This window comes from Peromyscus californicus, unplaced genomic scaffold (assembly GCF_007827085.1).
Source record: "Peromyscus californicus insignis strain IS unplaced genomic scaffold, ASM782708v3 Scaffold_9__1_contigs__length_137607984, whole genome shotgun sequence".
NCBI classification, from domain to species: domain Eukaryota; kingdom Metazoa; phylum Chordata; class Mammalia; order Rodentia; family Cricetidae; genus Peromyscus; species Peromyscus californicus.
The window spans coordinates 70268359-70281254 of record NW_026294617.1 but is presented as its reverse complement, the minus strand read 5'-3'; the positions used below and the strand labels follow the sequence as shown (position 1 = coordinate 70281254).

At 47.8% G+C, this 12896-nt stretch overlaps 1 protein-coding gene across 1 annotated transcript; it reads right to left on the bottom strand.

Annotated features, from left to right (window-relative positions):
* Positions 1-849: 849 nt before the first annotated feature.
* On the bottom strand, positions 850-3615 carry LOC128106714 (protein S100-A15A). The gene is made up of 2 exons (XM_052732241.1): positions 3440-3615; positions 850-1343 (listed from the first exon to the last, which is right to left on the bottom strand). The coding sequence occupies exons 1-2, from the start codon at positions 3587-3589 to the stop codon at positions 1167-1169; spliced, it is 327 nt and encodes a 108-aa protein (XP_052588201.1). The 5' UTR covers positions 3590-3615; the 3' UTR covers positions 850-1166.
* Positions 3616-12896: the final 9281 nt, after the last annotated feature.

The following is a 12896-nucleotide window of genomic DNA, read 5'->3' as shown; positions in this document are numbered from 1 at the left end:
CTCTCAGGGGGAAAGGATGCAAACATCTGCCCATAGGAAAGCAATGTGATGAGTCCCTGCTATCAGAAAACTCGGGATCTGGAGTCTTCAGAAAAGACAGGCCACCAAGATGGGCACTAAAAATGTCTGGAGGCAAAGAAACACTTCCTGAAGAATTCCTCCCTAATCTCTGGGCTTCCAGGAAGAAAAAGAATGACAGAGTTGGGTAGCAAGGAGGGCAGGGACCACGGGAGGACTTGGCCCATTGAGTCATGAATAGCTCAGAGTCAGGAGAAACATCAGTCATCACCGCACCCAACCCCTCTTTCCTCCAGACAACTCCCAGCTTCTGTTCATCACTCTTCGCGTGGCAGGTGTCTGTTGCTTTGTTGGGCTGGATTGCTGGCTTTGCAGGTACTTACCTTGCCTTGCCCCTCTGACTCAACGTACACAGAACCCAGTGGACAGTGCTCCCTAACACACTGGCTCCCATGCTGACACGGGTCATGCCCAGGTCAACAACCAACATCATCTTCCCCAGGATCACCAGTGGCAGATACCTGGGTCTCACTCTGGACCTCTCCTCTCCCTCGATCTGTCCTTGAAGACTTGGACTTTGACATTTACATGTCTCTCCTTCTCTCCTCTCTTCCTTCTGTCCCTCTGTGCAGCTACTGACCTGTCCACATTGCACAAGTCCAGAATGGGCAGGAACCCCTTATTGAGTCTCCAAGTTCTCCCCACCTGATGCATCCTCTAAAGTGCCCAAGTTCCACTACCCCATTTTCAAACGTCAATGTCCACCTGAGTAAATGAAGCGCACGTGTTCCCTTGGACATTTATTTCCAGACAGCTCTCTGCTGTTCCCAGACACACTACCTGAGTCTCCACTGCGATTTATATCTTCTTGACCAGTATTCCCCACTCAAGCAAGGGATCACCTAAGGCAGGAGCATGTCTTCTGCCCCCAAATGATGTTCCACATAGTAAAGACTAAACTTCTTTCACCAAACATTCATGGATACCCAGAGCCATGCCCTGGGTCTGTCCTGGGAATGTTTGTGATATTATTTGTATACATGTGCGCACACATAAGAAGAAATACATAGCTGAGTTTTGCAAGCTGTTTGTAGTCAAGCCACACCTCCCCGAACAGACTGCAGTGGTGGGAGACTGTCTGGCCTCCCCTAGTAGAGGCTGTGCTGGGCACAGTAGTGTGTGCACAGCTGCCTGTGGAACTGTAGATGGTAGTCCTTCACCAGTTTGCCCAAGATGTACAGGAACTCATCAAAGCAGATCTGGTTGTCCTTGTTTTTGTCAGCCGCCCGGAACAGCTCCGTGATGTAGTATGGCTGCCTGCGGCCCTGAGGAATACAAAGAGGATCAACACCACTGAGCACCCAGTACACCTATCCTCCAGACCCCTCCTCCTGCTGGAGACGGAAAGATCGCAGCAGCACCACTGTCCCCCTACAAGGAGAATTCAGGAAACCAGCCCTCATGCAGAGTGTCAGTGATGAGATCACCACATGCTACAAAATCAGGCTGAAGAGGCACAGGTGTCAGTGGACACCTTGGGTCACTGGACCTAAAGTGGCATGGGCACAAATAAGAGACCAAAAATGGCCCTTTCACAGGAGAACTGTGAGCAGTTCCTGAATAGCAGTCAGCAGCCTGGAGTCCCCAGCCCCAAATCACGTACACTCAGTGGCTGTACTTTGTCTTCCCAGCTACCTGCATGCTCTCCTAGAGAGACACCTGCACAGTCTTCCTGAAGGTAAGACACTGTCTCCTTTCTCCACACTGAGAGCTCCTTAAAGGGAAGGCCAACCTGTTTCCATACAGACACATATCTCCCATGTGACTGACTGCAGGACCATTTCCAAGCAGAGCATATCTCTGTGTGCTGTGCTACCTGCCTAGGCATGTTTATGAAACTCTACCTGGTTCACCTATAGAGTACAGAATGCAGGGAAGGACAGAGAAATGGCCACTGGAGCTGTCCACCATGTCCAAGCAGAGGTTCCTGAGGCTGGAGATCGGAACGGCACAGGAGGGGCTGTTTGAGATGGGGTGAAGAGCAAGAGGAATGTCGGGGTTCTTGCTTTGAGAGAAGGTATGTGACAGATGGGGACAGGTAGGTGTGGAGGAGAACTAGGGAGTGGCAGAAAAAGTGGGTTTCAGCAAGATTTTCCTGGTGTACTTGGGCACGCTCAAGTTCAGAAGGGAACATCTGGGAAGCATTTGAGGGACGGAAGGTAATTTGTGAGTAGCTGAGGGACGGAAGGTAATTTGTGAGTAGCTGCAGACCTGGAGGGCAGTTGCCCATCCCCGTGGGAGGGTCAGCAGCTTCTCTCCCTGCAGCAGCCCCTCCATCCTATAACCCCATCACATTATAACCCCATCACATTATAACCCCATCACATTATAACCCCATCACATCCACGAAGCTTCCTAACCAGAGAAGACCAGAACCCTCATCAATGCCCATCCTTACCAAATCTGCCAGCTGTGCCCCTGTGTCTGTTCCCAAAGCCCTACAGCAAAGGCAGACCCAAGCTCCATGATCGCAGGGCTGGGCAATCTAGGAAAGCCCTCAAGGAGTTCTCCCCAGAAGGGAAAGGATTTCCTAAAAACAATTAGTAAGGAACTTCCGCGCCCCGCTGCCTTCTGAGCTCTCAGAGGAACATTCCAGAGAGAGAGTGAGGTTGTCTTTTACATTCTTTCTCAAAAGGAGGTATGTGAAGAAGATATTTTGGAGGAATGAGTTGAGTCTCGCTTCCTCTAGAGATGGCAGGCCGGAGAGCCTGGGACACCATAGAGTTCAGAAGGCAGCATCACACTTTTCTTCCGTGATGCAGTCTCTAAGAACTACAGTAGTTGGGGATTAGGACTAACAGACTAGACAAGCAGGCTCTGTAAGCCCAGCTGGCCCCACCCAGCTCTAAGAAGCCTGAGGCCTGGGAAGTGGAAGAGGTTCTATTTCCCATGCCCACCAGACGAGGGCAGCCTCCATAGCCTAAGTTACCCACTCCAGGCTCACGGCAGAGGCACTGGCGAAGGGACTTAGGCTTCAAGGCCTCACCGAGAGGGTCTGAGTCTAGGGCAGGTGTCACTGATTAAAGAGGCTTGTGAACAGAGAACAGCTTTGAGCCCATGCTCACAGGAGGCAGCAGAATCGGCAGCTGTGGTATCAGGCCAAGTCTCAGAGACTAGCTCTTCATGGGCTGGAGTGAAACCAAGCAGGTGACTTCAGAGGAGGGAAGGACAGGCAATAGAGCAAACCCTGCCCTCTGCACACCCTCCCTCTTCCATCCTCCTTCCAGGAACAGGAGGTTCTCCTGGGAGTCAGCTACTTCCACCTCACCACCTCACCACTCACTTCCAACCCCACAAACAGCACGTTCTGGGCACTTCGGTCCTCCCTTCATCTCCCACTCCAGCCCCAGACCCAACATACCAAGGTGTCCATGAAGCGAGGCACGCTATCCAGGAGCAGGGCTTTCAACTCCTCCAGGGACAAGGTCTCCACGTCCCCTTCCCGGGCAGCATAGTGGTGGAAGCAGTGTATGATTTGGAAGAGGGAGTCCTCCACGGGTGTGTCCGGCATGACTACTGGTTCCAGCAGGGTATATGGGGCAGATCTGCAGAGCAGAGGAGGAGGCGTGGGGGACAGTGGAGAGTCTGTGGGGAGGGAGCAGGACCCAATCTGCAGAAGCCCAGAACAGGGTGGGCCCTTCCTCCTGGAGACATCTGCCCTCCTGCCCACTTTCCTGTGCTGTGTCAGAAAAGGGGCCTCCTCATGCCCTCACTGGCCCCGTGTGAACTTGGCTCAGTGTCTACCCTCAACAGACTTACCTGTCTGGTCTCAGACTAAGTCCCTTCACTGGGTCCAGGAGTGGCCTCCTACCTCCTAATTGTCAAGAAACAGAACAAACAAAAGATGGTTAGAAGCAAGACACTGTTTTTGTTGTTCACAGCGAAAATGTTGGCATCCTTGAAAAGGCAAGATCCCTTCCCCTACAGTGAACTACTTTATGGGACCAGCAGAACACTAAAATAATTATGCTTCACGGGAGAATCAGGCTGGGCATCAGGCTGTTCACGTTTTCTTTCTCACTGGAGTGTACAGACAGCATAGGCATTGATATCTTTGTCCCCACCACCGTCCACATGCCATCTTCTCTAGGAGTTGACTTCCGCCTCCCCAGCAAGGTCTCTGTAATCCCGGGGCCTTCTCACAGCTCTGTGCACTGTCCATCTGATGCCCACGGTCTCTTACTCCAAACTTCCTACAGAGGTAGAGGTAATGGGGAGCTACTGCCCTCCCTACACCCTGTGCAAACAACCATCATAACAGCCCCACGTCTCACTTCTTCTGTGCCAGCTGAATGACAGGCAAAGCCTCTTGTACATTATCCCATTTAATTCACGCAGGACCCTGAGGAGTTGGGCATCACTGCCTCGTTCTCCTGAGGGAAACATGAAATCCAAAGAGGTTAGGGAATTTACCAAGATCACACAATCGCTACACCTAGATTAGTCTCTTTGTGTTTGTGGACAAGCCCAAAGACATGCTTGTCCTCTGGAATTCCAAACCACTGTGGGGCCACAGTTACATCGTTGGGATGCTCGTCCACACTGCACATGTTCTCCAGAACAGGCAGACTGAGGGTCTCTGCTCTCTAAGAGCTGCACACACCCAGCACAGCCCACACCACCCCCGAGATGGTCTTGGAAGAGGAACTGACCTGTTGCTCTTGGTGCTGGGCTACTCAACATTCACAGGTTAGCCTCTGTGTGATCCTGGAAATCAGACAAAAGGCAGTCTTCTGAGCAGGGGAACTCCCATCATGCTGGACATCCTGCCCATTCCTGGTCCACTCATTTATGACAGCCGGTGTGTGACTCTCCTCAGGTTCTTCTACAGCAGGACCAAACCTTAACTGCATTCCTGGGATGACATCATCACACTCCTTCCTAAAATAAACTCAACTGGTTTTAGGGATCTACCTCCAGGATCTGAAACACCTAAGAATCACAAAAGGTCTCATTATCCATCCCCTGCCTCCCATTGGAGCTCATCCCTGCCGCCCCAGCTCCAAGGCCACATTTAAAAATATCTTCCTTAGACATCCTCCCTCAATTAGTGAGCCTCCAAAGTCTACAGTAGTGAATCACATTCATCTACTCATTCAACACATATTTCAGGAGTATCTGCAGCATGCCAGACCCTCTGCTAGACAATATGAATAAGACACTGGGCGGGCTAGTTCAAGGGGTGGGGCAAACAGTTATACATGGTTACCATGTACTCTGGGCAATCAGGGCGCCCAACAAGGGCTACCTTCTCCCAGAAAAACTGAGGAAGACTTATTGAGGGAGATGCTATTTGAGTAGTGTCTTGAAGAGAAATTTTGAGTTGTTCCAGAGAATGGAGGTCTGAGCAAAGGCTTGAAGTTGCGGGACAGCATGGCCTGCTCCGGGCATGGAGTTGACAGGGTGCACGTGAGTGCTTAGAAGAACAAAGCTCTAGGCAGCAAGCAGATGAAAGGTGAAGGCCCTGCGCACCTAGCCTGTGCTGAAACCTGACTTTCTATGTGGAAAGAGCTAAGAAATTGCTTTAGTAGCCTGAGGGATGTTTGGAAGTCAAAGAAAACTGCCAGGATCAGTTTTGACCATTAGGAAACAGCCAATTGCAAGTAACTTGACTGAGAAGTCCAGGCCTTAGAGCTGACCTCAGCATACGTGTCACTTGACTCTCCTCTCAGTCTCTCTCCAGGGCAAGCCTTCGCTCAGCCTTCTCCACCCCCATAGCACACCTTGGACCCCACAGGCTGATGAGTGTTTCTCCCAGAAGGTGGCGCCAAAGAACAAGTAACTGATTCAGATCGGTACCGGGTCTCAGAGGGTTCCACAGAAATTGAAGGGAGATGCTCAGGGTTGCTCAGTGGTCAGGGTTAAGTGGACTAGAGCATCAGGGTTCAGTCCCCGCACCAAATCCACCACGACATCAGTAGCGGAATGACATGCTTAACAATAACAAAGACTTAAGCCAGTACCTTTCCCAGTTTGCATTCATCTAACGAAAACATTACCTCAACAGACAACCAGTTTACTGAAACCCTATTGTGTTTCTGTGCTAAAAATACAGCCCAATTTTCCCACCTATTTGGAAGCTAGAACCATAGAAAATTTTATTAAATATCTTTGATTCATCCATCATTCCTCAGGAATTTATCTCAAGAAACTGGCTAACTAGAGGTTTTAGGCAATAATTCAGAAATCCCCACTGTGATATCTATAATGTAGAAACAGAAGTAAATGAAAACCTGCAAATCATGTAATTCACACTCTTAGTACTTAGACAAATGCTCTATAGCATTCTGTGTTTCAGCTCTAGCCATCACATGTGGAATGATCTAACAACCAAACAGCAGCTTGTCAAAGGCCAGCACCTCCTCCTGACCTGCCTCCCTCCCTGATCACAGCCCACCCCCACCAGGGACTCTGTCTCTCTCCCTGATCACAGCCCACCCCCACCAGGGACTCTGTCTCCCTCCCTGATCACAGACCACCCCCACCAGGGACTCTGTCTCCCTCCCTGATCACAGACCACCCCCACCAGGGACTCTGTCTCCCTCCCTGATCACAGCCCACCCCCACCAGGGACTCTGTCTCCCTCCTTGATCACAGCCCACCCCCACCAGGGACTCTGTCTCCCTCCCTGATCACAGCCCACCCCCACCAGGGACTCTGTCTCCCTCCCTGATCACAGCCCACCCCAAAGGGGGACTCTATGCACCAAAAGTAACTCAGACACCCAAGTTATGCTACCTGCTCTTCCTTCCTGGCCCCATCCACTCACTGATGTCCTCAAAAATGACTGGAAGTCAATCTAACCAGGAAAAATGAGACTTGTACAATGAAAACTTTAAAACGGCAAAGAAAGAAATTGAAAAAGATCGCAGGAGATGGAAAGACCTCTCACACTCATGGATTGGTAGGATGGTTGTGAAAATGGCCATCCTTCCAAAAGCAATGTATAGGTTCAGATAGGTCCCTATTTATTTCTTATCTTTTGTAACAGTCGTTTATAAAATGAACCAAAGACACCGATGCAAAACTTGAAACTTTGAAGCTACAAGAACACATAGGGGGAAACACTAGGCAAGGACACTGTGGTAAGGACTCTAGTAGCTCAAGAAATAATAGCAAGAAGCACTATTCACAATAGCCAACATACATAGAATCAGCCTGGATACCCATCAGTGGCTAGAGATGTATGAATGAACCAAGAAAATGTGGTCTATAGGGCTGGAGTGGTAACTCAGCCACTAAAGGCTAGGCTCAAACCAAGAAGACAAAATGTGACCTATATCCACAGAGGAGTCTTCCTTAGCCCTAAGGAAAAAGGGAGATATGTCATTTGTGGGAAAATGGATAGCCCTGGAGATCATTGTACTAATAAAATAATCTAGACTCAGAAAGACAAATGCTGCAAGGGTCCTCTCATTCGTAGAATACATGCACAGAGAAGGGGGACTGACTGACTGGGGGGGCAGAGTGTTGCTGATGAAAGGGTAGAAATGATCAGGAAAGAGACGTGGACATTGAGTGTTAGAACAGTATAATGACATACATGTATGAAAATGTCATCATGAAATTCATTAGCATGTATGTTAATTTTAAAATTAAGAAAAGAGAAGCCCAGCAGGGCGGTGGTGGCGCACACCTTTGATCCCAGCACTTGAGAGGCAGAGCCAGGCGATTCTCTGTGAGTACGAGGCTAGCCTGGGCTACAGAGCGAGATCCAATCCAAGACAGGCACCAAAACTACACAGAGAAACTGTCTCAAAAAACCAAAAAAAAAAGGAAGGAAGGAAAAGAGAGAGAGAGAGAGAGAGAGAGAGAGAGAGAGAAAGGAAAGAAAAAAGTTTAAAAGAAAAAGGAAATCCTTGTATGTCAAAAAACCCTAACTGCATAATGTCAGTGGTATAAATACAATTGCATTCAACTATTTCTATTTAAATTATTTATAGCCTATTAACACAAAATGGTTAACACAAAATTTCCATCATATGGAGAAGTGGAGAAAAAGAAAACAGAAGCCCTTGGTTACAATAGGGATCAGCTGGGGAGAAAGTTGGAGGAATAAAGTGGATTAAGACAGTGGGCCCCACCTAGAGAGGACAGAGCATCATAGCTCAATGGAGCCCCAATATGCCTGAAGGGATGGTCACCAAATGAACCCTGAACTCTTGTGCCACATGGGGAATGTCAGGCACAGAGCAACAGAAGGGGGTCCCATTTCAGTTAGCATCTCCCCTTTCCTCCCACCGGCTTCCCAGTTCCAACTGACCACCCATTCCTTCATCCCCCACCCACATTAGCCTTTTCTGCATGGTGGGGCACATCATATTTAATAGCATGACAGCCAACTCCCGCACAGGCTGTTTTGTGTAGATTTGAACTACCTAATGCCCTGCTCCAGGCTCATTCCTTGGTGGTCCTTCCAACGCTGAATCCAGACAGTGAAGAGCAGGACGAGAGCAGCACTGATGTTCTCTTCCCCTCTCCTTGAGAACCTTGTGAGTATCTGCTCGTATGATGCACTGAAGCGACCCTGCCTCTTTCCCTGGACTGTGAGTTCCCAGAGGGCAGTTGTTGATGAGGCCTGGGGAGCTTCCCCTAAGGGAAGAGAAGTATGAATTTGAAGTAGGACTTTCTGTTGTTTGCCGAGTAAACTTGTGGAGTGTGCCGAACTCTGCACATGTCAGGGGCTCTTTAGCTAAAATGAAAACACAGCCTAGCTGTTAGGATTTATGAGAATTTGAAGGTAAATGTGGGACTCTTGACGTGCAGTTCATCAAAAATTAATTGTGGGGTTGTTGTGACTGTCAGGACAAATACGTGGGAATTTGTAGGAGGTCGGGTGAATGATCAAACAAAACCATGCTGCCTCACAGGCTCAGAGATCCTAGCAGCTCAGTGTTTCTCTCCCATTTGCCCATCTGCTGACCATCCAAGTGCCAATCTGAGGTGGGACAAGAGCCTTCTGCTCCAGATAAGTTCTCTTGGGAGGCACAGAACCTGGTCACTGGAAATGCTGAGCACAGTGTGGTAAGTGTGTCCAACCCACATGAAGTAGGGCAAGGCTGCTGGAAACTGGCTGCATCAGTGGCCTGTGGTTCCCAGCATCCCGACAAGGTTCAGCCTTATAAAGGGACTTTACTCTGTGTCCAGGTGCACACATCTCACCTGTCTTCTCTGTAGAAGCTTTCTCAGTTTAGGTAAGTCAGCAAATGCCTCTTGTATCTCAGGACTGTTGTGCCTTTCTCCTAGCCTATTCTGCTACCTGCAGGATAGGAAGCACTGTGGGACCTGAGGCTAGCCACAGTCCACAAAGAAGAGAGAAACACAATGCCAGTAACCTCTATAAACAGGCAATCTGACCCAACAGTGTAAGAAGCAAAACAGTTGTTTCTGTTCAGCCGGTGCCTATTGTGGCCATCCATCCTTGTTTCCTTATTCCCAGGGTGCTCCAGGAAGTTCTCTAACTAGTCCAGAATGGGGCTTTGACATCCGCTCACAGCCTTACTCATATACTCACACTTGGAGCCGACACACTATTTCATCAAGAACTTAGAAATAGTGATAATGAGGCTCTCCGGTGTCTTGTCCCTGATAGAGGATGGTCAGGAAGCAGATGACCAAGGACACTATCCTGCTTCAACCACTCTAACCTTGACTTCAAAGCTGAAAGAGATAGTTTTGATGCTTCTTAAAGAGGGGTCTATCAAATACTCAGTGTGGCTGGGTACACTGTCCTAGGGCTCGATCTTTTTTTGTATGTTAACCCCCCAGTTCTGCCTGCTTCTGCATCCTGAATAGGCTCATGGTCTCCACTGCTAGACTTTGGTCCACCTATATTGTCCTCTTGGCTCCCGAGTAGATAAACAAAGGTCCCAGGCATGTTCCGACCTTCCTCCTTTAGAACAAGAATTATTCCTTTTCCGCCCCCCCCTTAATCTTCCTTCCCTCAGTCCTGAGGCACTTAGCCACATGTGAGGAGGAGGGAAACAGGGTCATTATCTCTGTTCCCTACAGACTTTTTTTTTTTTTTTTTTTTTTTTTTTTGGTTTTTCGAGACAGGGTTTCTCTGTGTAGCTTTGCGCCTTTCCTGGAACTCGCTTTGGAGACCAGGCTGGCCTCGAACTCACAGAGATCCGCCTGGCTCTGCCTCCCGAGTGCTGGGATTAAAGGCGTGCGCCACCACCGCCCGGCTTTTTTTTTCTTATTTTTTTTTCTTTTTTTTATATAAAAATTTTTTAGCATTCCGAGTCCCATTACCACTTCACACCCTACAGACTTTTGAAACTAAAGATGAGCAACGCTAAAGCTGAGACGTCCGTGATGGGTATGATGAACACGTTTCATGAATACAGGGATAAAGATGACATGACCGACAAGCCAGCTTTGATGAAGATATTGAAGGGGAATTTCCTCAAGTTCTTCAGTGTCCATGTGGATGAAGGTCTGACTTTTCAATCTTGGTTGGGCTCTGCTATGGCCAAATATCTGTGTTGCTCATGTTGCAGAAGTCAACCTTATTCTTCAGTTCTGTGACCACATCTGTATAGGGGAGTAAATGATGGGACTTCCTATCTTGGATTACTGTGGAGATTCTAAAGAGATGATAAAAGTGAAAAGGCATTGAACAGGGAAAGAGTTACATGGATTTGATGGTTTGGTATTAGGTGGCAAAGATGTACTACTCGAGGTCAGTGAGTGGACCTCCTTCTTGCTGTCAGTGACACTTCATGAGATGAAACATCACTTACAGCTCCTGCCTCCTGAAGACTCTCTGTCACTGTCTCTGATTTTGTGGCACAGCACTGGTAGTACCACCACTGATCAAATTTAACAGTGGACAAAGTTCGCTAAGAAATCTAAAACAGAGTCTAGCTGGGGATCCAGATGTGAGGAGAAGACTGTTCAACCTCAGGATCTGTCCTCTCGTTGGTCATGAGAATGGATTTGGCTAATATGGCTGGCTAGGATGCTGTCCGCTTCCTTTCAGTCCCATGCGCATCCTTGTGAAGCTGTGGACTCAATCTAAGAAGGCAGCCTTCCCTGATGGAAAACTGTTCTTCTGTCAAGAGTAGAGGAGCAACTGAACGTCCCTGCTAGAGACTCCAAATAAGGCCTCAAGAACAGTGAACCTCAAACAGGTTCTGTTGGAAGAGAGAGAGAGAGAGAGAGAGAGAGAGAGAGAGAGAGAGAGAGAGAAAGGGAGAAGAAGAAAAGGAAGGAAGGAAGGAAGGAATGGTAGGTTTGAAAATAAAGAACACAAGACTCAGGCCTCTTCTGAGTCTCTGGCAGGAATCTAGGACAAGTAGTGCCAATACAGGTTGGGAACAGAGAAGAGTGGGGTGAAAGCTTCCAAGCCTTGGGGGCCCACTGGGGTGGGCCAATACAGATGTCACATTTAGAGCTGAGTACTCAATAGTCACCTCTTCTCAGCTCTCTGATCATTATGAGTCTCTAGATTAACAAATGATATGTGTTCTTTCTCATATGTGGAGCCTAGCTAGGAAATTTTAGACTTGCTTAATTTTAGAGTTTCTGTACAGGCCAGAAGTCAGAAAGAGCTCAGAAGAGAAGAGAAGTCAAGGAATAAGGGACAGTAGAACATATTTGATATTAAAACTTCTCCGACCATGCTTAAGGGAGGCTAATCTATGGATAAAAACAAAAATGTTTAGAAGTAGCGTGGTAACAAAAGCATTTAGAAAACAGCAGTAGTAAGTCACTCCCTAAGGCCAATGATCTACCCAACCATGAGCTTTTGACCAGGTGTACAAGGCTAGGCATAAGTTCTCCCCTGTGGAAAAGTCCTCAAATCCAATTGGAAAGTGGTTAGTTATCCCCATAACAAGCATGCCACTATTGCCTGGTAGACTGGTGTTCTAGCAGGCAGGTCCCAGTGTTGGGTGAGACCACTGATGTCTCTTCCCCTCCAGCACTCCGTATGGCACCTTCCTGCACTGTGAAAGCTAGTCATCAAAGAGAAGCTTTCCTTGTAAGTTCACTCCTGATTTCTTTATGTCCTACAACAAAAGTGTGTGGTGCCTTCAGCAATTATACCAGCTAGTTATGGTGAGTAACTAAGAGAAAGGGAAGCAGCCTGTACTGTTCTGGAGGCTTTTGAAGCCTACTTGACCAATGACTCACAGAGATATCACATGCCTAGCATTGAGATTTTTGTCTAATAACCCATGTTTTTTTGATAGCCCATGCAGAGTATCTTCATTCAAACTCCTTCTTTAAAAAATTACCTTACAAAGCAACAGGTTTCAATAAGGCATTTAACACACCCTTCATTTTGCTTAACTCTACTTCCTCTCCTCTATCCATTATTTCTTTGGGGTATCATGTTGGCAGTTCACTTTTGAAATTTCTAAGAGAAGTTTATCTTAAAGAGCGCTCTCTCTCTCTCTCTCTCTCTCTCTCTCTCTCTCTCTCTCTCTCTCTCTCTGAGTGTATGTGTACATATATCTATTTGTGTGTATATGGGTTCGTGTGTGTGTGTGTGTGTGTGTGTGTGTGTGTGTGTGTGTGTGTGCAAGTGTTTGTGGTCAGGGGAGTCCAAGAGACCTGCAGAGGAATACAGGCTGTTGCCATTGTTCCTGGTTGCCTCCCAGAAACTGGAGGTAAGATCATCCTCATTTATAAGATGAATGTTCAATAATTTAATGGTTGATTTGTTTCCATTTTCCATATTTTTTCTCCATCTTCTCTCCTCTTGTACTTTCCATTTTCTACTGACTCTTGACCATGAGTAGAGCAATTTCACAGGATAAAGACGAGTATGCAAAGAAGGGAGATGAAGAGGAATAGCAGGATATTGGAAT

Bases quoted from the DNA above. Each gene is read 5' to 3' on its own strand.
- LOC128106714 (XM_052732241.1), bottom strand. From the start codon at position 3,589: ATGCCGGACACACCCGTGGAGGACTCCCTCTTCCAAATCATACACTGC. The intron at 1,344-3,439 runs GTATGTTGGGTC...TGTATTCCTCAG, and splicing joins CTCGCTTCATGGACACCTTG to GGCCGCAGGCAGCCATACTA.